Source organism: Panicum hallii, chromosome 8 (genome assembly GCF_002211085.1).
Source record: "Panicum hallii strain FIL2 chromosome 8, PHallii_v3.1, whole genome shotgun sequence".
NCBI lineage: Eukaryota > Viridiplantae > Streptophyta > Magnoliopsida > Poales > Poaceae > Panicum > Panicum hallii.
In genome coordinates, this window is record NC_038049.1 from 5774036 (window position 1) to 5801550 (window position 27515).

A 27515-nucleotide genomic window follows, 5' to 3' on the forward strand; every position below is an offset into this window, starting at 1 on the left:
ATCAGGACCAGCGTGGCGCGGTACGTGTTTCGCAACTTGAATTATTAAATATTTTTTCTAAAATATCGATACCAATAGTAATCTGCATCCCATTACGTATGCAGATCGATCTGATCAACTTCGCGGAGGTCGAAGCTACATCTCAGATCACGTTGATTGAACGTGGAGTGCGTATACCGGAGGCACAGTACAAGGACAGCTTCCGTAAGATTCAAGACAGCTTGACACGAGCGTTACGTGCACTGACGTGTCGCGGCAGAGACGACGTGGGGACCTCCAGTTCATCTCATGCGTCCGCCCACGTGTACACAGCTGGCCCGTCGACCTCTACAGCACCGCACGCAGCGTCCAGCGGTACTGCCGCTAGTTCAAGCTGTAAGTTCTTCATAATTGCCATTTCAATCACCTATGATTTACACGACTAATTTCATTTCTTTTTGTAGTCATGCACTCGACGGCAATGGGACCTCCTCCTGCAAGAATGGAGCCTCAGACGTTTGGCGCCTATGCTCCAGGACCGTCTCTCCCGTCAGGCTCGAGGCCAGCTGCACCGTACTCTTATGGCTATGCTCAGCATGCATGGTCGACGGGAGCTCCTGCATACGGCGGTCCATTCGGTGTGCCGGACTGGGACGCCTGGGAGGGCGGCTCCGCCACTTGGTCAGAGCTGGTGGGCGGCGGCGCCGAGCCTGACATCATTGGCCCATCCCAGACATATGACGCTCCAGGTGCACAGTCCCAGGATGACCCCTTCACACCTGCACCTCCTCCGCCTCGTCCTCACCGTGCTCCAGATGCGTTTACGTACTCGGAGGACCACATACGCCGACGGCCTAGGACTAGGGGCGGGAGGCCCAAGAGAGCGCGAGGTCCGGGACATGCGGAGTAGATACTCTTGATTTGGTGAACTTTTTATATTTAAACTGTTTTTGTATGATACTATTTTCTTTTTAATCGGTTGATCTATCGTACTGTCGTAATATTCGGATTCTACGTTGCAAAACGTTATCGTTTAACCATCTTCATACGAATTTTAGATAGAGCAATCTTCTTCGTAAAATTGAATTAAAATTTTATATGTACACAAAAGAATATGGCGAATCAATATTGCATTTGAAAACAGTCTCAATTTCAAATAGATCGTAAATCATAAATTCCAAAGGAAAATAAAAAAAAAAGGAAAATAAAAAAAAAATGGCTCTAAACATCCCGCCCACTGGCCGGGCGGGATGCCTCCCGCCCTCTGGCCGGGCGGGATGCCTCCCGCCCTCTGGCCGGGCGGGATGCTCCCTCAGGGACCCGTTCGCGAATAAGAAAAGTTTCTTATTCGCGAAGGGGCCCTCGGGGGGGCCTGGAAAAATTTTTTTGAGGGTCCCGCCCACTGGTTGGGCGGGATGTCCCCGGCCCCACACCTCCCGCCCGATGATCGGGCGGGAGGCACCCATTTTTCAAATTTTTCTCAACCGGCACCCCTTTTTGGAATTTTAATTTTTTTTAAACCCTTTTTTAAAAAAAACTCGAAGAATGGCCAGGCCAAGTGCAGGCCAAGATGTCAATGGGCCAGAAAACCAGGCCCATGGACCGTCATTTCACAATCAAACAATGGTCTAAGAAATGGATTCTCCCTCATCTGCTATTTTATTTATTTTCGAAACACTGGAAACACCCATGCCTCCCCAAACGCATGCACATACATTCCAGTGATTTTAGTATTAGCATGTGCATCCTCCGTTCTTAATAAGTATATAATATTTATATTAGGATAAACAAATTTGTTCATTAACTGACTCACTTATCCTAAATGTTACATATCTAAGGATAGAGGTAGTATCATGCTATGAAGGCCCCGTGGGGCTTATAAATCTATTTGAAGATATAAATGTTAAAAATCTTTTGTATAGATTTGATCAAACCTAAAATTGTTTGACTCCTCGGAAAGTGAGAGTTGCATTCTTTTTGGGACGGAGGGAGTAATATTGATCTTGCCCTTGTTACTATTGATATATTTTTGTTGTTAGATTTTAGTAAATCATTACTCCATCAATATCTAGTATATGCCAACCCAACAAAATATTTCAATTCAGACATAGCATTTTTCTTATTTTGGTACGGAAGGAAAACACCCGCAAAAGCTAAAACATTTAAGTGCTACACAAATAATTTCTAAAAATTATTTATGTTAAAACTTTTAGGTGATGACTGACTTTCCTTTGGCTTGTTTCCTTTCAATTAACAACTTCAATAGCACATATACACTTAAGGGCAAAATTGTGAACCGATTCCATGCTTGTAGGAATTCATAGACAGAGATGGCAGCAAGTATCAACTATGGCTACTTGTCAGCACACAACTCCTAATTCAACGCCAATAAGTATATTATGTAGTTGCTGATAAGGGAAGCCTGAAGTTGTGGATGGATGTCCAACCCTAACGAGTCTCTCCATCGAAAAACTTCGAGGCTTACTCATGTATATTAAGGAGAAAAAAAAACTAGTCTGGCAAACCTTGTTCTGCGTGGGCTAGTAATTTTAACGGACTCAATTTTTGGAAATTCATATATAAATGTGAGGGTTTTCCTAGCCAAAATTTCTTATTTATGCCATTTGATCTTATTTTGATGCAACACTCATTTTATCTTAACCAATTACTATATATGCTTTTTCGTAGTTTTTTTTCTTTTCTTTTGCACCGCGCATCCATACATATGGGTACTATTTCACACCTTTTGGTCCAAAGGTGCTTTTCAGGTCTATTGTTCGGTGGGAAACCACACAAGCAAAGCATCTACGTGAATTCCATTTACTGGTATATATCTCTCAGACCAACGGAACAATAATCCTTTCAGAGCACCAATGCAACTCATCGACAGAAGATATTTTCTTTTCCTAAAAATTATGCGACTACCACAAAAGAGAATCCTGTTGTGATAGAAAGAGCTAGATGATTGGAGCACAGCTCTTCATTGTTGGGTGTGGAACATGAGAGAAATAATGCAGCTTGTTTCAACTTTCAACACAAGTCGATCGCCTTCTGATCCCACTACCTCTGCAATCTTCTCGCTTTATTCTCAGTTTGATCGAAGGGTGTCGCTTTGAAGGGTCGGCTCGGGCGCGCGAGGAAAGTGAAGTGGGTGGCCTATTAGATGCTCCGGCAGCATCTCATATGAAGAATTGGAGGCTATTGGACACTGTTGCGAATGCCTAGGTAGATCTGAGAAGTGTTATTCCATTTTCTTCTTCTGTTTCTTTTAGATTTTGGAAAGCCTGACAACATATTTGTCTTTTCATGAATGCAGTCATGTCATGGGCCTGAATTGCAACGCGGATCATACCTGAGCGAGGCCGGTGCTCGCGTAAAGAATCTCCCCCGGCCAGCACAGCACCTCTCTTTATTTAAAAGGATACCCGTCGTCGACGTTGCATGAAGCAGGCAGCAGAGCACCCAATCTTTTTTTAGATTTGAATGTTTGCAAGTCATGAGAACTGAATCAGTATGTCTTCCCTTTGAAAGGTTGGGTTCATAGATAGCAAAGCACCCAGTGCCGAGGCCACTCCTGCCATGTTCAAAGCTGCTGCAGAGAAGGCTTGCCGATTGAGCGTCAAGGAAGCAAGAGTTGCATACCCAAATGTTTCTGATAACGATTTGCCATACACATGCATGGATCTAACGTACCAGTATACTTTGCTCGTTGACGGATTCGGTAATTACTCTCCATTATTGAGAAGTCCTACTGCTGTTAAAGAATACCTACTATATATGTTCCTGGTTGATATGGTCTGTGTACACTACTAAACCATTTTGCCAAAGTTTCGGCAATTATGATGGCTACATAATTCGTGGTCTTGACAATATTTTGGAAAGGAAATTGGGGGCACAAATATAAAAAACCCTGTGTTATTGTCATGAACACAAATTTCCATATGGTTGATCGAGGCTAAACCACATGCATGGCCAAGAAACACGAGGTGGAAGGGAGGGGAATGCGCAAGGTCACAAAGCCGGTCATTTAGTGAAATTATTGTTGATAAACTGACAGGCAGAGGCAGGGTGACATGTCCGTGACATTTAGTGTAGTCGCCTACTGCAAATAAAACCCTAGTACGAGACCCCATTCAGGATGTATTACACAAAAGGAAATGACTCAGCCGCCCCCAATATAGGAAGCATCGCATTACTGAACAAAGAGTCAGGGCCGTGTTAATGTGTTACAGTGGCCATTGTTTACATCAACAAGTTTGGGCTGTGTTGGTGAGTTGGAGAGGGAGAGGTCATACCATTGATCACGTTATTCAACAAGTATAGTATTGTCTTTTTTAGTGAAGGGGCGACGGAGTAGAAAAAATGAACAACCCATGGAAAAAGAAGGCACACCCAACAGGTAAAAGAAAAGCCAGCCGGTGCCTAGGCAACACCTCCCAGGCATGTGTCACGTACTCACGTCCCCCGCCTGCACCTACACTGCTGCACCTGCTAAACATGTCTTCTACGCAGGATTATTAGTGAATTTTTGGATGGAGTCGTCGCATCCGCCACAACATCCCCTTTCTGCTTTGCCGGACATAAATTAAGATGCCTTCTGATCATTGCTTTGTCCATTGATCTTGCTTTGTTCCTTAAGCCAAAATCAGATCATTCTAGAGAATGAGGAAAGCGAAAGAGCACTATGCCTAGAACAAATCACGCGAATGGGTTCCTTCGATGTGATAGAGAATGGGATGCAAAAGGACCAAATCGAGATTGTGTAAACTGTACGTGGAATATATTTGCGAAATAGTCTGTTGTTGTGGTACTCCATTTTGTTCTTTTGATCAATTTCTTCTGAAGTTCAGAAAACCATGTTGGTTACTTTGGCATATGCTGCTGGGTCTGGCTTTAATTTTGTATCGTCTGTCGATGAAGACCCTCCTTTCTTTATTCGCTTCCTTTCAGTAGCCCTCGAATTAATGGAGGGTTTATTGGTTTTAACATAGAGCCCAGGTGCGGAGTTTCCTGATCTCCTGTTTTCAGAAATGAAATATATCCAATGAAAACAATATCTGCCACTCTTTCCAATTATCCACTAAAATAAAATATATGTTATTACCACCTTATCTCTCTTCTAAATTTTTTGCTGTATATCTGACTATTATAAGAAAAGTTTGCTTAATTCATTAGGAAAGTTGGGTATTATCTTGCAAAGCTTATCCCCCATCTCATATACACCTGATCCAAAATATACGGTTAACACTGGCATATACTTTTCGGTATGGTCCTTTGAATAGCTATATATGTAACAATATAATATTTATGAAGGAAGACATATACATATTCTAAAACTATTTTCATGTTGTATCTAAAAGTACCAATTTTACATATATTACACTACCGGAGACTGCATCTTTGCCGAGTGCCACAAGTTTTGCCGAGTGCATTTCGTCGGGCACTCGGCGAATAGGATATTTGCCGAGTGCCGCACTCGGTAAAGGGAAACACTCGGCGAAGAGCCTCTTTGCCGAGTGCACGACACTCGGCAAAAAGTGACACTCGGCAAAGATATGTTTTGCCGAGTGTCGGGCACTCGGCAAAAAGAGACACTCGGCAAAGCTCCGTCAGCTTTGAACGGCAGCAAACGGCCGTTAGCTTTGCCGAGTGGCACTCGGCAAAGAGGTCTTTGCCGAGTGTCTGGCTTGGGGCACTCGGCAAACCGTATTTGATTTTTTTTTCTTTTTGAACCCAAACTTTTTGTGTTGTGATCCTACGTTACCTTGAAGTACATATCAATTTTTTTGCCAATTACTCGAAGTGTTTATTATATTCAGTCAATTTATTTCATTTGATTGCATTTCTTGGAATAATTCAAATTTGAACTGCAAGTCATTCGAAGAGTGGACAAAAATGAATCGAAAAATGATATTCATATTATTGAGCCTACTTCGACACCTTATCCATGAGGGGACAAAAATTTCAACCATCTCATGTTCACGAGGCATGACCACAAACTTGTGGTCCAGTTGTTTTTAAATTTTATAAAAAGCGAATGTGGTTCGAAAATTATGAAACTTGTCGAGATGTCATGATATCATATGCGGAGGCTGTGATAAAAATTTGGCTAGGTTTCGTGAAAGTTTGCCAGCTATGATGTTTAACGTGTCATCGGCCTTCACATAAAATCATAAATCTTATTTGTACAGGATTCTATTTGTAAGCATCGTATATTAATACTTTCACAAAACCTAGCCAAATTTTTATCACATCCTCCGCATATGATATCATGACATCTCGACAAGTTTCATAATTTTCGAACCACATTCGCTTTTTATAAAATTTAAAAACAACTGGACCACAAGTTTGTGGTCATGCCTCGTGAACATGAGATGGTTGAAATTTTTGTCCCCTCATGGATAAGGTGTCGAAGTAGGCTCAATAATATGAATATCATTTTTCGATTCATTTTTGTCCACTCTTCGAATGACTTGCAGTTCAAATTTGAATTATTCCAAGAAATGCAATCAAATGAAATAAATTGACTGAATATAATAAACACTTCGAGTAATTGGCAAAAAAATTGATATGTACTTCAAGGTAACGTAGGATCACAACACAAAAAGTTTGGGTTCAAAAAGAAAAAAAATCAAATACGGTTTGCCGAGTGCCCACAAAAGCACTCGGCAAAGAGGTCTTTGCCGAGTGTCTGATTTGTGGCACTCGGCAAAGAGTTCTTTGCCGAGTGTCCTCGATCTGACACTCGGCAAAGACCTCTTTGCCGAGTGCCGTGATCTAACACTCGGCAAAGTGGCGTTTATTCAAGGAAACACTTGTGCATTTCGTTCGTCCGTTCAATTCTTTCCTCACGCACCTCCTCGCTCCCCCGGCTCCCGCCGCCTCCTGCGCCCGCCGCCGCCGGCTCCTGCCGCCCCGGGCCCCGCCGCCGCTTCGCCCCCTGCCCCGCCGCGCGCCCCCTGCCGCCTTCGGCGCCCACCGCCCCGGCCTCCGCCGCCCCAGCCCACGCCGCCCACCGGCCCAGCGCCGCCCCGGCCCCGCCGCGCGCCTCGCCCCCTGCCCCGCCGCGCGCCCCCTGCCCCGCCGCGGCCCACGCCGCCCACCGGCCCAGCGCGGCCCCGGCCCACGCCGCGCGCCCCCTGCCCCGCCCCGGCCCACGCCGCCCACCGGCCCAGCGCCGCCCCGGCCCCGCCGCGCGCCTCGCCCCCTGCCCCGCCGCGCGCCCCCTGCCCCGCCGCGCCCCCTGCCCCTCCGCCGCCCCGGGCCCCGCCGCCGCCTCGCCCCCTGCCCCGCCGCGCGCCCCTTGCCCCGCCGCGCCCCCTGCCCCGGCCGCCGCCCCGCCGGCTAGGTAAGTTTTGAAAGCTTTCTTTCTCTCTTTACCAGAAGTAAAGTTACTTGATGTATTACATTAGGGGGTGCTTGCAACTAGTATTTTATATGCTTTAGCATTTTGCAATCTTGGACTTGATCATGACTGCTACTTTGTTTATCATTAATCGATTATAGCTATGTTCAAATGTAACTTCCCAAGAGTACATGCGTACTTTATGCCACCAAGAATAAGAGTTATAGAGTTACAGAGAAGGAAGTCAAACCAAGTTAACATTGTGCTATAGTGTCTTCTTTCTATATTGTTTTCCCTTTCTGAACTTGGTGTCATGAGTGATGTTGACTTCATCACTTTTGATTAGTTGATTTGCTATCATATATAATTGCAGTCAGAGGTTTGAGTAATATGTCAATGATTTAGTTTTTCTTGGCTGTTGTGTGGCCTCCTGTAAAATCTTTTCTTTACCATATATCTATATGCACAGGATATGTGCAATTACAAAGTATAATCCTCAAGGATTGAAAAGTTTGGTATTCTGTTTGACCCTTTGACATTACATTGTGTCTGATATTAGTAATATGTTTCTACAAATAAAAATAGTAGTAATATATTTCTACAAATCAGTTGTTTGGTTCAGATAAGATATATACCATTTCTTAAAAAGATAAGATATATAGCATCTGTCGGTAACATGGGAATTGTGGTGTCCTACTCTAGTAGCTAAGAAGTTGCCCTTTAGTTTTGGGCACCGACATACGTATTGCTGTGGTGTCCTACTCTAGTAGCCCTGGGTTGCGGTAGTTAGTTTCGTCACTTTAGTTAGGTTTTGTTGTCCGATGAAAATATTTAATTGATATTACCCTCTGCTTTACATGTTAGAGGATGGAAGACCGTGAGTGGATGTACACTGGCCGCTTAAGTCGGCGTCAGGTCACCGATGAGTGGATCAACAAGACCGATGCTTTCTTGGAGAAGGCGTTTGGCGAAGCTGCTAAAGGAGCGAGTAGAATGTTCTGTCCATGCAACAAATGTGCAAACAGGAAAAGACAGACGAAGAAGGTCATGGGGGAACATCTTTGTTTGAATGGATTTACGGCAGGATATACCCAGTGGGTCTTCCACGGTGAAGCCGATCGTATGAGAGAGGAGGTGGTGAGGCAACGTGTGCAGCATTATGAAGCCAATGCCGGGGTAGCGGAAATGTTAAATGACTATCATGAGGCACAGTTTGTTGAAGGACATACGGAGGAGGAGCCAGAGGCAACTGCAAAGGCGTTCTATGACATGTTTGCCGCGGCACAGAAACCCCTTCACGGACACACAAAGGTTTCTCAATTGGATGCCATTGGTCGCATAATGGCGTTAAAGTCGCAGTACAGCCTGAGCCGAGACGCCTTCGATGGTATGTTGACAGTTATTGGCAGCCTACTTCCAGAGGGTCACATTCTGCCAAAGAGCATGTACGAGGCCCGAAAACTTCTTCGTGCACTCAAGATGCCGTATGACCAGATCCATGCTTGTCCGAAGGGGTGTGTCCTATTTAGGAAAGAATACGCAGAATCAAAGTACTGTCCAAAGTGTAAATCCTCTAGGTTCATGGAGGTTGACTCTGGTGATAGGCACAAGAGGCAGCTTGACATTCCCGTGACAATCCTACGTCACCTTCCGTTCATACCGAGGATCCAGCGGCTATACATGATGGAGGAATACGCAAAACAGATGACATGGCACAAAAATGGAAAACGATACAATCCTGATAAGATGGTACATGCGTCCGATGGTGAAGCATGGATCCACTTTGATAGCATTCATCATGAGAAAGCTAGAGATGCTCGTAATGTACGTGTTGCGCTGGCAACAGATGGGTTCAATCCTTATGGAATGATGGCTGCAACATACACATGTTGGCCCGTATTCATTATCCCCCTCAATCTCCCCCCAGGCGTATGCTTTCAACGACAGAACATATTGTTGTCATTGATTATTCCTGGACACCCGGGGAATAATATGGGTGTGTTCATGGAGCCTCTAATTGATGAATTGGTCCGTGCTTGGGAGGAAGGAGTGTGGACATACGACCGGGCTACAAAGACAAACTTCAAAATGCATGTCTGGTACTAATACTCCCTTCACGATCTGTTGGCATATGGGATATTCAGTGCCTGGTGTGTTCACGGGAAGTACCCATGCCCAGTATGCAAGGAAGGTCTTAGGTTCATTTGGTTGCAGAAGGGTGGCAAGTATTCGGCGTTCGATAAACATCGGCAATTCCTCCCTCTTGACCACGCATTCAGACGAGACATCAAAAATTTTACAAAAGGTGTCGTAGTGACAGACCTTGCACCTTCGATGAAGAGTAGTGCCGCAGTTCGTCAGCAGATAGATGGCCTCATGGTGAATCCAGAAGGTGGCTTTGTGGGATATAGCCAGCAACATATGTGGACTCATATGTCAGGTTTGACTCAGCTCCCCTATTATGATGATCTTCTCCTTCCACACAATATTGATGTGATGCACACTGAAAAGAACGTCGCTGAGGCACTTTGGGCAACAATCATGGATATTCCCGGTAAGACAAAGGACAACGTTAAGGCTAGAGTGGATCTAGCAACGTTATGCGATAGACCAAATCTAGAGATGAAGCCTCCTGGTCGCGGAAAGACATGGAGAAAGCCTAAGGCCGATTTCGTATTGAGCAAGCCCCAAAGGAGGGAAGTACTAGAATGGATCAAGAAGTTGATGTTCCCTGATGGGTATGCAGCTAATCTGAGTAGGGGGGTCAACTTATCTACTATGCGAGTATTAGGGATGAAGAGTCATGACTACCACATATGGATTGAGCGGCTTCTTCCGGCGATGGTTCGAGGCTATGTCCCTGAGCATGTCTGGCTAGTGCTTGCAGAGTTGAGCTATTTCTTCCGCCAGCTTTGTGCCAAGGAGTTATCTCGGACCGTGGTTGCAGACTTGGAGAAAATTGCACCGGTGTTGCTCTGTAAGTTGGAGAAGATCTTTCCACCCGGCTTCTTCAATCCGATGGAGCATATGATATTGCACCTTCCGTATGAGGCACGAATGGGGGGGCCCGTTCAGGGTCGTTGGTGCTATCCAATCGAGAGGTCTCTAAAGGTTCTTCGGAAGAAATGTGGAAATAAATGCAAAATCGAGGCTTCCATTGCAGAGGCATACATTCTGGAGGAGGTTTCGAACTTTACAACAACATACTATGGTGACAATCTCCCTAGTGTGCACAATCCACCCCCTCGTTACAATGCTAGTGAAAATGAATCGAACCTCAGCCTTTTTCTAGGGCAACTCGGAAGTGCAAGTGGTTCGACCACCAAGACATTGACACATCATGAGTGGCGCCAAATAATGCTATATGTGTTGACCAACCTTGTCGAGGTGGTGCCGTATATGAAGCAATTTGTTCATGAATTCTGGCGTCAATCAAGGGAACCTACCCAACAGGAATGTGATACCCTTCTTAGCAAGGGTGCTGGAAATGGATTGCCCGATTTCATTTCTTGGTTCAAACAGCAGGTAACCGTCCAATTTAGCTTGTACTTAGTTTGTCATTCGAAGTTGGTCCCATATGCGAATAATAAAATGATCTATCGTGCTTGAACTTGCAGGGCCATACGATGAATGCTGAGTTGAGACAGGTTGCCGATGGCTTTGCCCTTAGGGTCAGGTCATATTCTGTTTATGACGTGAATGGATATCGTTTTTGTACAGCAAGCTACGAGGCAAGTCGACCCAATCGAAAGACCACAAATACTGGAGTTTTTACTCCTGGCCTTGATGGGATCGAGTATTATGGAAGAATTGAAGAAATATACGAACTCAGCTTTTATGGTTGCAAACCTCTTAATCCTGTCATATTCAAATGTCATTGGTTTGATCCTGAAGTAACGAGACGGACATATTCTAATCTTGGGCTAGTGGAAATTCGACAGGATTCCGTCTTACCAGTAGACGATGTCTATATTGTGGCCCAACAGGCCATACAAGTTTACTATCTCCCATATGCGTGCCAAACCAAAGAGCATCTTAAGGGTTGGTATGTTGTACATAAGGTATCACCGCACGGTAAAGTACCTGTCCCAAACGATGAAGATTACAACTTTGACCCAAACACATATGACGGAGAGTTCTTTCAAGAAGACGGGCTAGAAGGGCGATTTGAGATAGACTTAACCGAAGCGGACGGAATGGATGTTGAAACGGTTGTTGATGAGGAGGAGGAGGATGAGGTCCAAAATGTGAAAGACTTACAAATGCTAGAACAATTACATTTAGTCGATGCCAATGACGACGTTGATCCTTCGGATACTGTTGAATATGATTTGATTGATAGTGATGATGAGACTTATGATCCAGCTAATCCTGAATATGAAGATTATTTTTAATCAATATAATACTATATTATTATGTAATTATGTTTTATTTATTTTCCATATCTTGTTAGTTACGTCTTGTTTATCTATACTTATTACTTTACTCTTCTTAATTGCAGGTGATTGAACAAAGATGGTAGGCGGTGGGTTGAGGAGCGTTAGGTCGCTTTACCAGAGGGCTAGGTCAGATACAGCTGGGTCGTCTGAGAGGTGCAGGGGGAGGAGGAGGAGGGGGACGACACAGGTGCCCCCGCAGGAGGTGGAGGAGGAGGAGGCGCAGGTGGGGCAGCAAGATGATACGGAGGAGGAGGTGCCTGTGGCGCAGGAGGAGGAGGAGGAGGCGCAGGAGGACGAGGAGGCGCAGCAGACCGCCTCTGGTTCCGGTGCCTCTGCTTCGTCGAGCGTCTACTTGCGAGGTAATAACCGTTATATATTTTCATTGCTTTTTTATGTTACATGTTCAAATGCTGAGTTGAAACTAATAATTTTTCTTAATCACATGTACAGGTCCCGCCAGTCTCCCCAGGCGACCGATACCTCGTGAGAGACGCCCTTTGATTCGACCCGAAGGGGAAAAGTAAGAAACTTTTTATATTTTTATTTCTTCATATTATATGTTCAAATTCAAAGTTGAAACTATTAAGAGGTCCTAATCATTTGTGCAGGTCCTGGACGATTGTGCAGAGTGCAGGTGCCGCTCACAAACGCTCCGTCAATGGCATCCTTGGTCTTCTGTGCAGGCAACACTTTCCTGGCCTTGTTGAGCACGCTGGAGTGACGGAACCGGCCTATACATTCGACCACTACGCCGCCGCCCCCGATGCTGAAGATCGGGATGGCAGGGTATTCAACAACAAGGCGGAGCGGGTGAAACAGGAGTTGTGGGTAAGTGATACATACATTGCATTCATTTCACATTCTTAAAAAAATGAATGGTATACATCGTGTTTGCATGCAGGATTTTTTCAGATGTGAGGATGGATTTGAGGAGAAAGCTGATGCGGTGGCTACCAGAGTCTGTAAGAAACGAGTCGTGGACATGCACTATGAGGCGCGTATCCAGGCCATTATTAGTTTTCACGCCAACGTCCTTGGGCAGAAGGTCTCCAAAACGGAAGCAAGAACCATGTCTTTGACTGAGGAGCAGTACTTGCAGGTAAATAAAGAAAATTAATATGCATTCCTTTTTACATTAAGCAGGCTTAATTTCATCTTCTAATATGTCAAATACTTGATGCCCTGTAGATGACTCCTTATTGGTGCCTCGGGCATCAAGAGTGCTGGCGACAGATGGTGCACAAGTGGTGCTCGGACGAGTGGGAGGAGTCGCACCACGCTTGTCGGGAGCGGCGTTTGATGATGCCAGGTGCACCACACCATCAAGGCAGTCGCAGCCTCAGCGGATACGCCGAAGCATGGGTACGCGAATGTATTTATTTAATGTAATACTCAATTATGCATGATTTCTAATAGTCTTGCTTGTTTTCTTCCAGTCGTCGTCACATGGTGGCCAGCCTTGCTCCCTCTTTCAGGCATATGCTGTGTCCCACAAGGGCAAGGCGACGTCTGACGTCAAATACAACCCGGAGGACGGGCCCGAGGCATACAGCAACCCAATGGCCCACGCCCGCCTTAGTGCGTACTCAGCGATGGCAAGGGATGTGCATGGTCCAGAGTTTGATCCGGCCACCGAGGACCTTGATGGAGAAGTTGTTATGAGGGTTGGAGGAGGTAAGCATCATGGGCGGTATTGGCTTGCCGACGGCGCAATTGACTCGTCCTCTACTCCTAGTCTATCTCAGATTAGAGCAAGAAGCACGAGTGCGAGCCCAGTCATACGACCTCGGCAGGACACTTCACAGTACCGCATACAGGCACTTCAGGTCATTCCTTCTTTATCCGTCGTTTATTGATTATTGTATACCATTTCTTTGTATTATCATAACATTGGAGTGAAAAATTTCCAGGCCCAATTAGAAGAAGAGAGGAGGCTACGTGTGGAGAACGAGCAGAGGATGAGGGACATGTTTGCCTACATGCAGACTCTTGGCGCCGCAGCGGGTGTATCTCCACCACCTTCGTTGTTCGCTTCACCTCTGCGGCCTCCTGCTGAGTTTTCTACTCCTGTGAGTATAGATAAGTTTTAGCCATGTCTAATCTTCATTTATCTTGTCTCACACATGCGATCGCTTCTCCTCCTTGCAGAATCAATCGACGGCCTCAAACTCCCCTTATGTTTCTCCAAGTCAGCCGGGTTGGCGTCCTTCGTGATGATTTTTATCACTTATCTTATTTCTGTGGACATCTTATGTTTTTGTGACATCTCAACATTATGTAGACTATATTGTGAGACATGTATTTGTGAGATCTTTATGGTGTGTAATGATATTTGTGAACTGATTTGGGATTTGTGTGATATAGATGTGATGTTGGTGGTCTTTGTGCCTATATATGTTTTTTTGATATATATGTGTGCATTAAATAGAGAAAATAGATTAAAATGGGTAGTTTTGGTCACTTTACCTAGTGTTTGCACTCGGCGAAACCTGACCTGAAGAATCTTTGCCGAGTGTCGGATACAAGGCACTCGGCAAACGAAGAATCTTTGCCGAGTGCCGGGATTCTGGCACTCGGCAAAGAAGGCATATTTGCCGAGTGCCAGAATCCCGGCACTCGGCAAAGATTCTTCCTTTGCCGAGTATCGCAGTCCCGACACTCGGCAAAGAGCTTGTTCTTTGCCGAGTGCCGTGGATTAGGCACTCGGCAAACTGTCCGTTACCGTTTCTGCCCCGTCACGGCGCTGCAATTTTGCCGAGTGCAGTGCTGGGCACTCGGCAAAGTCTTTGCCGAGTGCCCGACAAAATGCACTCGGCAAAGTACCCTTTGCCGTATTTTTTTTCACCGTGTACCCTTTGCCGAGTGCAACACTCGGCAAAGACTTTGCCGAGTGTATTTTAGGTTTTGCCGAGTGTTTGGGACACTCGGCAAAGTAGTCATTTCCTGTAGTGTTAGCAACCTATATGATATTTTAGATCTAGTTGATTAAAGTTAAAAAAGGGTTTGATGATTAACAACAACCATATTAAATGGATTTTATGTTGAGATAGGAGGTAATAATGTTTTAAACCCTAAGAAATAAAGGTGCACGGACAAGAGGGCTGATAGCGACTGGATGGTCAGATGGGAAGGTGGAAAACTGACACTACAGAGCAACCCCAGAACAGTGATGGACGATCAGTCGGTATAAGCGGCTTTAGCGATATAGAGTAAGTCGGTATAAAGTTATACCGATGGTTATATGAAGTCAGTGGAAGTTCCGTCGGTAAAAAGTTTTACCGACTGACTTTCTTTTGCTGGGCTAGCTAGGAGATATGCTAACTAGGCCTGATATCTGAGTTTATTTTAGGCCTCAAGGTTTATATGGGCTAGCTAATCAGGAACAGGGATGGGAATGCGGAATCATCCTACGCCTCGTCAGACCCGGCGTAAAAGTATGCCCATTCCCATTCCCTAACTCCCTAAAGGTTCATTTGGCAGCCATGGAGGAGAAACCGAAGGAGTGCTAAGCCGCCGAGTGGAATGGGTGATCCCCTCCCCTCCACCCAATCCCCACCCACCCAGGTGTTGTTAATTAATCACTAGAACTATTGTTCTGAGTAATTGGCAATGATGGAGTTTTGGAACCAAGGAGCATGTTTTTAATTAATCGCTGGTGCAGAACATCAGACAGAAGCCCAATCATTTTGAATATATCTGCGCTCTTCAGAACTTCAGAACTTAGATCATAGTGCATATAACTCAGATCAGATCACAGACCTGCACATGCTACCTACAAGAGCAAAGAAAGTCTCCAAAGCACATGAATATAAAAAACCAAGTTCTACAAAGCACATGATGTTCATAGAAATATAAATAGAAAAAACTAAGTTCTCCAAAGCACATGAATACAGAAAACCAAGTTCTCCATAGCACATGATGTGCATAGAAATATGAATAAAAAAGTTCTCCAAAATCTTTATTTTCCAAGCAATACTATGATAAATACTGCCAAATTTATGACATCTCCGGCCAAGATAACACCATCCCCATGAGCAACAGACAGGTATGAAGGAACAAGTGTCAAACAACTTGACTGCTCCTCCTCTTCAAAGTCCAAAATCACAAGAAATTAAAAGAAATATGTTAGAGTTTTAATTATTATCTGATTCCCATCATAAATGAAAACTAGACTACCAAGCAAAACTAAATAATTTGCATATGGGTATGGCATAACTGTACGTTGGAAACCAAGATAGTAAGAACTAAATCATGCTATAGTTCCAGGATCATCGAAATTCAAGTAATGCTAGTTCTAATTCTATAGCAGGCTTCACAATTTGAGAGCTGGGATTATATTGAAAACTGCCTTAACATACTGGTGGATGGTCTCCCCACTGTGCTTAAATTCATATTGCAGATCCTCATAGCTAGCATTACGAGATAGCGAGGAATCATAATCTCTCCTCTACTCTCACACCTCTTGTGTCACGTAATAGATTCTCTCTTCTAAGAAAACCCGTGATATCTCTAAATACAATTGGCTCCATGCGAAATGCAACACAATCGTCCTTAGGACGCCCCTCCAGGATTTCTTTGAGTCGCTCTTTGCCGGAAAACCTAGATGTTACGTTTGCCTAGGTCTCTTTTCCCTCGCTCCATTGCCACTTGAAAGATACATGGTAGGTAAGATGAAAAGCATCCATCTCATAATCATCTTCAACCCTTATCCAAATTAGATCATCCACCCCAGAATCCATTTTTCTACAAACAGTAGTATTCAGTTTGATACTAGCTCAGTAAATAAACTTAGCCACAAGTATGAATGTCACTGTCCTAGACCTTTCAACAAGTAGACAACTATGCATCACATTAACAGCTGAATTCTGCTGTCCAATTAATGGCAAGAATATGCAACTGATAAAATAAAGGTTAGGATTCCAGATACTAGTAACCATGGAAAGAATTATTACTTCTGTGCCAATACCAAATTTGAGTGATCGCATGGACATAAAAAAATCAGGGAAGAGCACATGTTACCAAACTAACCTTAAAATTAGTTAAATAATCAGTAAAACCATGACTTAATGAAACTTAGAGAAGCAAAGATTTTGAGATCAATAAAAAGAAAACAAACCTGAGTTAAAGAATATGTAACCAGAAATACCGAAAAGCTCTGGTATCTTTAAAGCCTTTATAGTTATATATGTCAAATGGTTGACAAGTTCATTATTGACAAAATAAACCATATGACATTGCAAATTTGCAGCATAGATACCTCTGAATAAATCACTGCACATGCTCTGTGTCATCAGCATCAAAAGGTTTTCCAGGATCAACCTACAAAAGAAAATTTAACTGTTAGTATTGTTGGGTTGTGGTGGTGGGAGGGAGGTTGTGTTCTGAAACAGAAATCATGTGATATGTGTTTTCAACTACTCAAGGTAGAAGAGCCCTATTGTGCATGAGCCATCTGCTCTAGATAAGGAACCAAGATACTGATCATTAAGCAATGCGTCTTTCATTCAAACAGTTAACATCAGGCTGCAATGTGATACTGATAGTACCAGCTAGGCAAGCTAACATCTGACAGAAATTGGTCATTGTAAGCTCACATGCCGTACATGCACCCATGTAAAGTTTTAAAGAATGATAAAAATCCAAGCTAGCAAAAGTAAAGAAGCACATGATCGATCGAGAGAATGATAAAATCCAAGCTAGCCTACCGGTATCACATGCATGCTGCAAAATTAAGTATCTACCAATTTCTTAATAAGAAGCTAATGAGCTTGCCTAGCTGGTCCTATCAGTATCACAAGCATGCTGCAAGTTTTAATATCTACCAATTTCTTAAGACTGCTAGAGTGTGAAATCGAGCTGCAGGTTAATGCTGCTACTTTATTGAAAGGGATTGTATAAAATCTGACAATTAAGCAATCAGACTGCAATGGAGAAGCTAAATCTTTAACCTATTGTTTAAATATGCAGCAGCAGTAGGCATCAGACAGTTATCATCTGAACCAACAACAGCAGTATGGGGAACCTAATTGTAAGGAAGATGGTCCCATCAGGCTGTCCCATTAGGCCATTGCGATTTTGGTGATTGAGTGACAACTTAGACATTGAAACTAACTCGTGTATTAAATATGAATATTTATAGGGTTTCATATGTTCCAAAGATGCAACACAAAGAAAGCCACCGAAGCCAGGATAAAGAGAGAAATGAATTGGACTTGTCTCATGAATATTTATAATTTGGTTGATCAAATATGTTATATTTATGGATATTCTTTTAGATCATTTCAAAAGCTTTCCATAGAGTCCAAAATCATCAAAATTAGAGTTCCTGGTCAAAAGTTATGATCAAAATACGAAGTGGAGAAAAGGGGTGACCGGATGATCTGACGGTAGCGTCGGAGAAAAGGGATGAATTTTTGGAGAATATTGTATAGCATATCACAAGCTTTTCATAGATACTAGATCATCAAAATCGGAGTGCGGAGTAGAGAGTTATGCCCAAAAGAGTTAGAAGCTGATCATCACTAGGAGTGACCGGATGATTCGGTGCTAGTAGGGGATGACCTAGTGCTTGTAGGCACACTAAAATGCATTCAAACTTTTATCCTGTGAGCATAAAAATACATCAAAAAAATGTTCAGAGAGCATGTTTGCGTGAAGAAATCGAACCAAGGGGTACAAATGATTCGATACTAGTATAGGATGATTTGGTACTAGAAGTCTAGAACAGATGATGGTTTGGAGGAACTTTTGACATGGGATCCAATAGCTATATGGTTCCAAAGGGGTACTGGATGATCCGACACCTATCCTACCAGTGTATCATATCATCCGGTACTATTGCACTTTTACTAACTATTGGAGCAACGGTTCTGTTGAGTTGTTGGGTTATTTATACCCTCTCTACTCGTCCATTTGGAGTTACTGGAGTCTAGAGGAAGCACACACATTGAGAAGACATCCAAGACAACAAATAGCTCAAGTTGATCATCCAAGGCAACAAGCACATGCTTGGAGAGAGTGATTTGTGCTAGATTAGACCTAGAGTGAGAGAGATCAAGGTGTTGCTGCCTTGTGCTTGGTTCATGAAGTGAACCAAACTTGTAAGCTTGGTGCGCCAGCCATTGGAGTCTTAGTGGCTTGCTGGCAAGTCATCGACCCTCCGGCTTGGTGTGGAGCTGCAACGATGACTGTGTACGACGGACAAAAGGACTCATTCCATGGTGAAGAAGCTCGGCAGTGAAGCGACGTCAAGGTGACCAGACGAGAGTTAGTGGTGAGTCTTGCGCCTTAGTGGTGAGCTACTCTAGATAGAGAAGAAGTGCAATACAAAGCCTAAAAGGATGAGGGGATGCGCGCGCGAGAGAGAGAGGCTCAATGGAAACCGTGGATTCAATGAGAGGCTATTGGAGTTGGACGGCTACCGGAGCTGAGACATGGATTCAAGGAGGGAGACGCCAAGGGTCAATCAGAAGAAGGGCTGCCGGAGTTGGAAGGTGCCGAGGAGGCAGCTCATGAGGGGTAGGTCAGCGATGAGGTGGTGGTGTCACATGCGAAGGGCAAGGAAACAACACTTGGGCACACGAGGAAGGACTGGGCGGGTGGTAGGATTTCCACGGGTTGGGTAGGGAATTTTTTCGCCCTATGGATTGATGGGTATTGGACTGCAATCCACGCCGACCTGAGCCTTCCCAAATGCATTTTTTGGCCGAGCGGGGGAGCTTACCCAGCGTGGGCTGCATTCTATGGGTGGCAGGGTTTTGGGCTCAATCCACCCTGATCCCCATTTCCAAACGAGGCTGGATAGTGGAATTCCCCACGGGGGATCGGGAATGGTCCCGTTACCATCCTTGTCCACTCAAATTTTTTATCCTTAACAAGCTTGGAGCTGGATAGATATCATGGCCACATTACTACCAGCATTGCAAGGAGCCAAGGATATTGTTTCTGCCTGTCACAATAAGGGAGATGCCGTGTGAATGCCTCTCTTCTTCCAGCCACCCTAGACCTTTTCGTTCAGAGCTCCAATAATCTCAGTGAAGTATCATCTAGTTTGGGAGTCCGCAGACAATGACCTGATCGATGTGAATTTTATTAGGAGTGAAGAACAACTTGGTGACATTCTGACAAAGCCTCTTGGCAGAGTCAAAGTTCATGAGCTTCATACCAAGATTGGCCTAATCACTACTACAGAACAGGGCTTTCCAAATGCCCTATCACCGCCGGTTGAAAATGAACCGGCGATGATGCCTCATCACCGCCAGTTCCAAAGTTAGTAGCTATAGCGGCTGTTGGAACCGGTGGTGTCACTGGCAGTTCCAGCCACGAACCGGCGGTGATGAGGTGTTATCACCATTGGATCCTATTATAACCCGGCGGTGATATGTACGCCACTGTAGATATTTAATTTTCCCCTCCCCCTCTATTTGTACTCTCTCTCTCTCCTGTTCCTTATCACCTCCACCGACGCCTCCTTCTCCCCTAGGACTCTCCTCCTCGATCTCCCCTGCCACATGCCTCCCTCCCTCGATCTCCCCTGCCGACGCCTCCCTCCCTCTCCCCAGCCGCCGCGCCTCCCTTCCCGCCGCCCCTGCCTCCCTCTATGTAAGCTAGCCTTATAGGAGACGCGGGTTAACTCACATAGGAGACATGTTTTTTCACGTCTCTAAATTTACTCTGATGTGAAGTCATAGGAGACGCGATTTTTTTCGTGTCTCCTATGAGAGGGGTCATTGGAGACGTGTTTTTACAAACCCTCATCTCCAATGACCCTCACATAGGAGATGCAGGTTGTTAACCCTCGTCTCCTATGACTCCACATAGGAGATGCGGGTTGTTAACCCGCATCTGTTATGATGAATTAAGAAAAAAGAAAAAGGAGGACAAAATATACCCTTGTATACATCACATATACTCATATTTTATCCATTCTTTACATAATAAATTCACATGCTTTATCCACTATATACATTGCAAATGCAGTCTTAATCTATTGAACTCATACAAATTCACTATTATCCTGTGCAGAAACGAAAATAAGATAACATATCACTCGATGCCCATTTCAGCTGAAAGCCAAGTCCAAGAAATCTTATTCCCATTTCCTTTCCAACTGCTTTGACTTGTAAGAACATGCAAACTCTAAAGTGCTATCATAATCCTATTCCCATTCCCTCCGAGCAAACAGCAATTGGATGGGCATTCTGCACGGTACTCAGCCTGTGGGCAATCACCAGGGAAGTCCTTCCCTTCATCAAGTGATTGAGAGCTTCCTGCTGTCCTGCACGAGCCGTTCACGTACTTGTCGTGTCCAGTGCACTAGGAGCCTGCAAATAGAACGAGTCTCCAAAGTCCAAAGTAAGCCCGATTTTGTGACCAGTGAACAAAGAAATTGAGCCTTATAATTTGTAACCGCATGAAACTAAGAACATGCACTTTAAGTAAATATATGAAATATCATAACAGCAATGAGAATAGATACCAGTTGACATGCAGCCATTTTTTGTGTCACCAAGTGGATATTTCTGATCATATTTTCTACACAAAGATGCACGGCAAAGTAAGCATGAAGGTGCTAAATTTCTAGTAACCCAGTACACAAGTGCACTTATTGTCGCTCATGCACTCAGAACCAAACAAACTCGATGGAACTGGGCGCCGGCCATGTTGCCAAATTGCTATAATACTAGAAGTAGGCCACCCGCTACAAAAATCAACAAGCAAAGCAAATTCAGCCGCGCACAGAGTCTCCACTAAAACGAATTCCATGGTAAGGTTCTACATCGCTGCTTCCGGAGCACAGACGCACACTAAAAATCATAATCCGGCATGGCACCAACACAGCAAACAAGGAAATTCATCGCGATAAGGCATGAAAGCGCGCGCGAAACAGAGAGAATCGGACTCACTATAGGGTGTCAGGCGGGCCAATGATGGTAGCCTGCCACTTGAAAACATTGCTGCCGTCGACCAGCCCAGCGGCGAACCGATCCACCGGGTGCTTGGAGAGATTTGCGCCAAACACATACCACAAAAAAAACCACAAATCGATCAACCAATCAATCCGCAGAGGAAGCAAAAAAATGAGCGGAAACGGATGCAGGGGTACTCAAGCGGGCCGCACCTCTAAGCTGCTTCTGGAGGAGGAGGCTCGCCTGGCTGGTGGTGGCCGCCTTGAGAGGAGATCGGTGGCTAGGCTAGGGTTTTGCGGCGTGCGGAATGATTCGCGCTCTCGGGACACAGTGACATGAGGTGAGAAGCTCGGAGAAGATGGGAATTGGGAAGGGTGCGAGTGGTGTGGGCCGCATGCCGCCTCATCCTCGCCGCGCCGCCCCGTCCCTCCGCATCCCCGCGCGCCGCCGAGGAGGGATGTGGGGGGGGGGGAGGGGAGGATGCAGTGACGGGCGAGGAGTGTAGGAGGAGGAGGCGGCGGCGGCGGGGCGGGGAGAGGAGGGGAGGCTGTGGCGGCGGGGGAGGTGGAGAGGAGGAGAGGGGGAGAGGGAGATGGGAGACTCGGAGAGATGAGATGGAGAGAGGGGGGAGGGGGCGGACGCGAGAGGGTTCAACCAGAGTGCATTAAAAGTTCAGGCCCGTGCTCCATAAAGGAGACGTGAGCTGAGTACCCGCGTCTCCTATGACCGACGAACTTATTGGAGACACGGGTTTACAAACACGCGTCTCCTATATAGGTATATACTATATAGGTACATAGGAGACGCGGGTTATTTATGGGAGTTTTCAGTAGACTCATAGGAGATGTGGATTGTTAACATGCGTCTCCAATGAGTCATAGGAGACGCGTCTCCTATGATAGTGTCTTCTTTGACAACTTATTACATGGTGTCCCTCTCCCCTGCTGCCGTCGTGCTTCCCTTCCCGCCACCCCTCCCTCCCCCTCCCCTACCACCGCCGCGCCTCCCTTCCCGCCGCCCTCCCTTCCCCTCCTACCCTCGACGCCTCCCCTCCCTTCCCATCGCCCCTCCACCCCTCTCCTCTCTTGACAGAGCAGCAGCGCGGGCCATACGCGGCCGCGGCACGGAGCAGCGGCGGGGGACCGTGTGCAGCGGCGGCAGCGGCTGAGAGCCACGCGCGGAGGCGGCGCTGGGCCACGGCGCCGACCCTCCCCCTCTCCCCTCTCGCGATAGAGTAGCAGTGCAGCGCTAGGCCACGGCGCGCGGCGGCGACAGTTTCGAGCTGCGACGCGGAGGAGCTCGCGGGCGGCGCGTGTGGGGCCGCCATGGTGTGGAGAAGCGGCAGCAGCACGGGGCGCCGTGAGCAGCGGCATGCAGCTCTTTTTTTTTACAGGCATCACCGCCGGTTCTAGAGCCGGCGGTGATGGCATTTTACAACCAGCGGTGATGAGGTATGTTGTGGTAGTGGATCAATGTAAATAGCAAGCACAACAAGGCTTAGGAGGTGATTGTTGAGAATAATCCTTGTGTGCTAGATTAGTTTTTGCTATAGATGGTTAGTGGCTATTTTAGGCACATGATTATTGTGTGATGGTGCATGTGTCAGCTTGTTTGGAAGGCCATGTTTTTCTTTCCTTGTAATTGTTTATTTAAGCAAATCCATAGAGTCTGAAAACGTTGCCAAGTTAGGCAGCACCAAAATGAGGTCGTGTTCTCCGTGTTCACGTGAGTTTGTGTGTTGGCCAAGGGGGAGCTTGCCGGCGACGTGGTCATCATCGTTCCTCAGGTGAGTTCCCAACAATGCCAATCCATTACCTTGCACACGAATCAACATTTGTACCAGCAGGCAAGGCAGGGGGCTTGCCACTATCTGTACCAGCAGATCTGAGAGACAGAGAGGCAGGCTGGTACTACCTGGATATGGTGACGAACAGGTCTTGTGGCATGGATGGATGGGTCCGGCGGCTGCCTGGAGAAGGGGCATTGTTGCGCTGGGGGACGAGGTGATGCCGGCGATGCTGCTCCAGCTCCAAGTCCGTCTTGCGGAGGGGCGAGCTCGATGACAGGCCTGCGGATGAGCGCTGACGGAGCGGGAGCGGTGCGGTTGGGCAGCGCAAGGCCGGTGGCGAAGGCGGCTGCGCCGCCACCGCGAGCCAGGAGGTGGGGGATGAGATATCGTCTACTGCGATTCGGGTTACCTGAGTGAACCAAACGGCCGGCTTGGCACTAATTGACGCCAAATATTTTTGGACGGGCGCAATAGGTATTTACACTAAATTTTTTATTTTGGATACTGGTCACTGGGTCAGCCCCGGAAAATCAGCATCCTGACCTGGAGCGTTTAAACTAGAGCTGTCTAGTGGGCACTGGCGTCGTTATCTGCTTTGGCCCCTATTTTTTTTTATTCGATACTTCGCAACCACTTCATCCTTTGCTTCGCAGTGGGGGTTTTTAATTTTTTTTCGTGTTTTTGTCACCTTGCACTTATTCTTGCTTTATTCACTCGTTTGTTAAAAAAATGCATCTTGATTTGTTTGGCTTGTCAGAATACATGTGAAGACAGCTAACTGACTTTGAAGCCTTTATACACTTAGGTGCTTAAACTCTTCACTTACTTTTACGGCGCACAATACTACCACTTGGTACTATATAGCATAGAAAAGATCCAACCGTCCATCAGAAAGGGTAAGATTGTCATTAATAACCTAATATAAATTAAGGATAATTTTTATAATTTTTTGAATTTTTCCTATTGCAACTATTTTTGGCATATTGCAACACTTTTAGGCTATTGCATTGTCATGAAATGATTTTTTCTATATTACCCTTATACTATCTAGATATACTACCTCATACTACTGATCAATACTTTAGTGGTATAAAAAATCTCAACCGTTCGATATTTATATACAAATCCTTTTCAGACGTCCTGTGCACCGTAAAATTACACCAACCTCCAGGCAGCTCTTTAAAAACATCCCCTTGCATGTGGAATAGAGCATAGCGAGTGACTCCGGGTCCGATCCAGTGCTGGCCGGTGAGCAGTGGAGCGAGCACCAACTGGCGCGAGCTATAGCTGCATCAGGCAGCAGTAGGGCTAGCTAGCTAGCCATGGCTCGCGTCGTCGCCATGGCAGTGCTGGTTCTCCTGCAGCTGGCCTCCTCGTACCCCACCGTGGTCCGCGCCGATTCCACCGGCGTGCTTGGTCGGAAGGTCGGGGTCGCCGAGGGGCCAGCGGCCGGGAAGAACGCGCCGGCTGGGCCCGGGAGGTACGCCGTCATCTTCGACGCCGGCAGCACGGGGAGCCGGTTGCACGTCTTCAGGTTCGACAGGCAAATGGACCTCGCCCCTATCGGCGACGACATCGAGTTCTTCGCCAAGGTAAGACGATTCTATACACCATGGCTACTAGATCATACGAAAATAGGATCGTCTTGAATCTGAATGCGGCAGTTTTAAAACTTATAGGCAGTAGTTAACAATTGCAAAAGTGTTCCTCGCAAACAAAAAGAAAAGAAAACGAACAAACGTATGGTCGTCGTCTATTGATCCACGGCGACCAAATGCTCCGGCGTGGAAAGTATCGAAATGACCTCATCCAGCTTTCGGTTGTTATAGCTTTTTAACGACAGGCTTTTCTGTTATACGATGTTGATTTGTAGAACAATGTGATTGCCCATGATCAATGGTTGCTGATGCAGGTGAAGCCCGGGCTGAGCTCGTATGCTGGACAACCCCAAGAGGCTGCAAACTCCATACTACCTCTTCTTGACAAGGCCAAGAGCGTTGTCCCTTCACGGCTTACGAAAACAACACCTCTTAAGCTAGGAGTATGTGAGCAAATCTGCTACTATGCAAGAACTTGGATTCCAGATAAATCCCGACTAATCTGACTTCTTATTACAAATCAAACTTTCAGGCGACTGCAGGATTGCGCCTTATCGGAAATCAGAAGGCAGAGCAAATTCTTGATGCGGTACAACCATCTTACTCTTCAGTCTTGTCCTGGCACACATAGTAGTGTGCATAATCCATGATATCAATTGGACAGGAAGAACATTTCCTGATTAGAACTTTTGATCGTTAATACAGGTCAGAGATCTCGTCCACAAGAAGAGCAAATTCCAGTACAAGCCCAACTGGATCAATGTTCTTGAGGGATCTCAAGAAGGATCCTACCTGTGGGTATGAGCTAGCAGTGACACACGACAACATTATAAAATTCATCTATACTCAGTATCCATTGACCTTATTAATGTGCAAATATTCCATGAGATGCAGGTTGCATTGAATTATTTGTTGGATAAATTGGGAGGGGACTACTCCAAGACGGTAGGCGTGATCGACATGGGTGGTGGATCTGTGCAAATGGCGTATGCTATCTCTGCAAGTGCTGCTGCTAGAGCCCCTGCGGTGGCCAATGGAGAGGATCCCTATATTACAAAAGAGTATCTCAAAGGAAAGGACTACAATGTCTATGTTCACAGGTTTGAATCTATCCTAGTAATAAACGAGGGAAAAAAACATGTAGCACATTATTACCCTTTATTTCTAATTAGTAAGAGAGTGACCTTACTTGTCCATGCAGTTACTTGCACTATGGTGCTTTCGCAGCACGAGCAGAGCTTTTGAAGTCAAAGAAGAATGGGCCATTCAGCTTCTGCATGCTGCGTGGATTTACTGGTACGCATGCTGACGACAATACCCAAGTCACATACTTTTTTGTTTTTTTGAAAGCATAACGTTATCAGGCATTTTAAGATCCTTAAAATATTTTGTGAAGGTAAATACACCTATAATGGGCACCAGTATGATGCTACTGCTAGACCAGAAGGAGCAGTTTACGAGAAGTGCAGGGAAGAGATAACCAACGCTCTGAAGTTGAATGCACCATGCCACACGAAGAACTGCACATTTGACGGCGTGTGGAACGGGGGAGGCGGCGCTGGCCAAAGCAACATCTATGCCACATCAAGCTTCTACTACCTTGCTTCACATGTAGTCACTACAACTGATGATGCCTCAACCTTTTTTTTTTCCTTTTCCTAAAGAACTGATGCCTCAATTCATAATTTGGAGGTCTGCAAGTTGCAAGAACTGAATTTCTTCTCTTTAATTGAAAGGTTGGGTTCATAGACAGCAAAGCTCCCAGCGCGAAGGCTGCTCCGGCCGCGTTCATGGCGGCTGCAAAGAAGGCTTGCCAATTGGACGTCAAGAAAGCAAAAGTTACCTATCCAGACATTGGTGACACGGATCTGCCGTACTTGTGCATGGATCTTACTTACAAATACACATTGCTCGTTGACGGATTCGGTAAGTTGCATCGATTTTTAACATTTTGTCGCGGTGGCAAGAAAGTTTTCAGATGTTTTCTTACTAGTGTTCCGAGCAACCTGAACTTCAGACATCGCTCGTTTCATATGCCTGGTGCACCACTGCAGGTCTGCAGCCAACGAAGAAGATCACATTTGTAGACAAAGTGAAGCATGGAGAATACTACATTGAAGCCGCGTGGCCTCTGGGTACTGCTATTGAGGCCGTCGCACCCGCGAAGATGCCCGGAAACTAATGATTTAATTTCTGGGTCAGTAAGGGTATTTAGCACTTCGTACTGTTCAATAGCCCATCTGATATTCTGGTTCAGTTGTACTTAATATAGTATTTGTAACAAGCTTGCATCGGCTTGGCGTTTTGTCCTCAATTTCAAAAAGCAATAAAGTAAATTTTGCTGGTATCTAGAAAACCGATAGCTGCTTTGCTGGTAAAATTGATCAGATTACTAAACTGAGAGTTGGACTACTTTTTCTTGATAAGGGAGAGTTGGACTACTAAATCGCTTTCAGT

At 45.6% G+C, this 27515-nt stretch overlaps 2 protein-coding genes across 2 annotated transcripts; both read left to right on the plus strand.

Annotated features, from left to right (window-relative positions):
- Positions 1 to 13347: 13347 nt before the first annotated feature.
- On the plus strand, positions 13348 to 14075 carry LOC112903463. Its single transcript, XM_025972733.1, has 3 exons — positions 13348 to 13589; positions 13674 to 13832; positions 13912 to 14075. The coding sequence occupies exons 1-3, from the start codon at positions 13356 to 13358 to the stop codon at positions 13975 to 13977; spliced, it is 459 nt and encodes a 152-aa protein (XP_025828518.1). The 5' UTR covers positions 13348 to 13355; the 3' UTR covers positions 13978 to 14075.
- A 10591-nt stretch (positions 14076 to 24666) lies between these two features.
- On the plus strand, positions 24667 to 27414 carry LOC112902788 (probable apyrase 3). Its single transcript, XM_025971964.1, has 9 exons — positions 24667 to 25052; positions 25373 to 25501; positions 25591 to 25647; positions 25764 to 25856; positions 25953 to 26158; positions 26260 to 26354; positions 26455 to 26669; positions 26795 to 26984; positions 27113 to 27414. Exons 1-9 carry the CDS (start codon positions 24783 to 24785, stop codon positions 27238 to 27240), a joined length of 1383 nt encoding a protein of 460 aa, XP_025827749.1. The 5' UTR covers positions 24667 to 24782; the 3' UTR covers positions 27241 to 27414.
- Positions 27415 to 27515: the final 101 nt, after the last annotated feature.

What these genes read in the sequence shown, in the direction of transcription:
- LOC112903463 (XM_025972733.1), top strand. Translation starts at nt 13,356, where the DNA reads ATGGCAAGGGATGTGCATGGTCCAGAGTTTGATCCGGCCACCGAGGAC. An exon ending in ACCGCATACAGGCACTTCAG is followed by an intron (nt 13,590 to 13,673) that starts GTCATTCCTTCT and finishes AAAAATTTCCAG; the next exon opens with GCCCAATTAGAAGAAGAGAG. An exon ending in CTGCTGAGTTTTCTACTCCT is followed by an intron (nt 13,833 to 13,911) that starts GTGAGTATAGAT and finishes TCCTCCTTGCAG; the next exon opens with AATCAATCGACGGCCTCAAA.
- LOC112902788 (XM_025971964.1), top strand. Translation starts at nt 24,783, where the DNA reads ATGGCTCGCGTCGTCGCCATGGCAGTGCTGGTTCTCCTGCAGCTGGCC. An exon ending in CAGAGCAAATTCTTGATGCG is followed by an intron (nt 25,648 to 25,763) that starts GTACAACCATCT and finishes TCGTTAATACAG; the next exon opens with GTCAGAGATCTCGTCCACAA. An exon ending in CATGCTGCGTGGATTTACTG is followed by an intron (nt 26,355 to 26,454) that starts GTACGCATGCTG and finishes TATTTTGTGAAG; the next exon opens with GTAAATACACCTATAATGGG.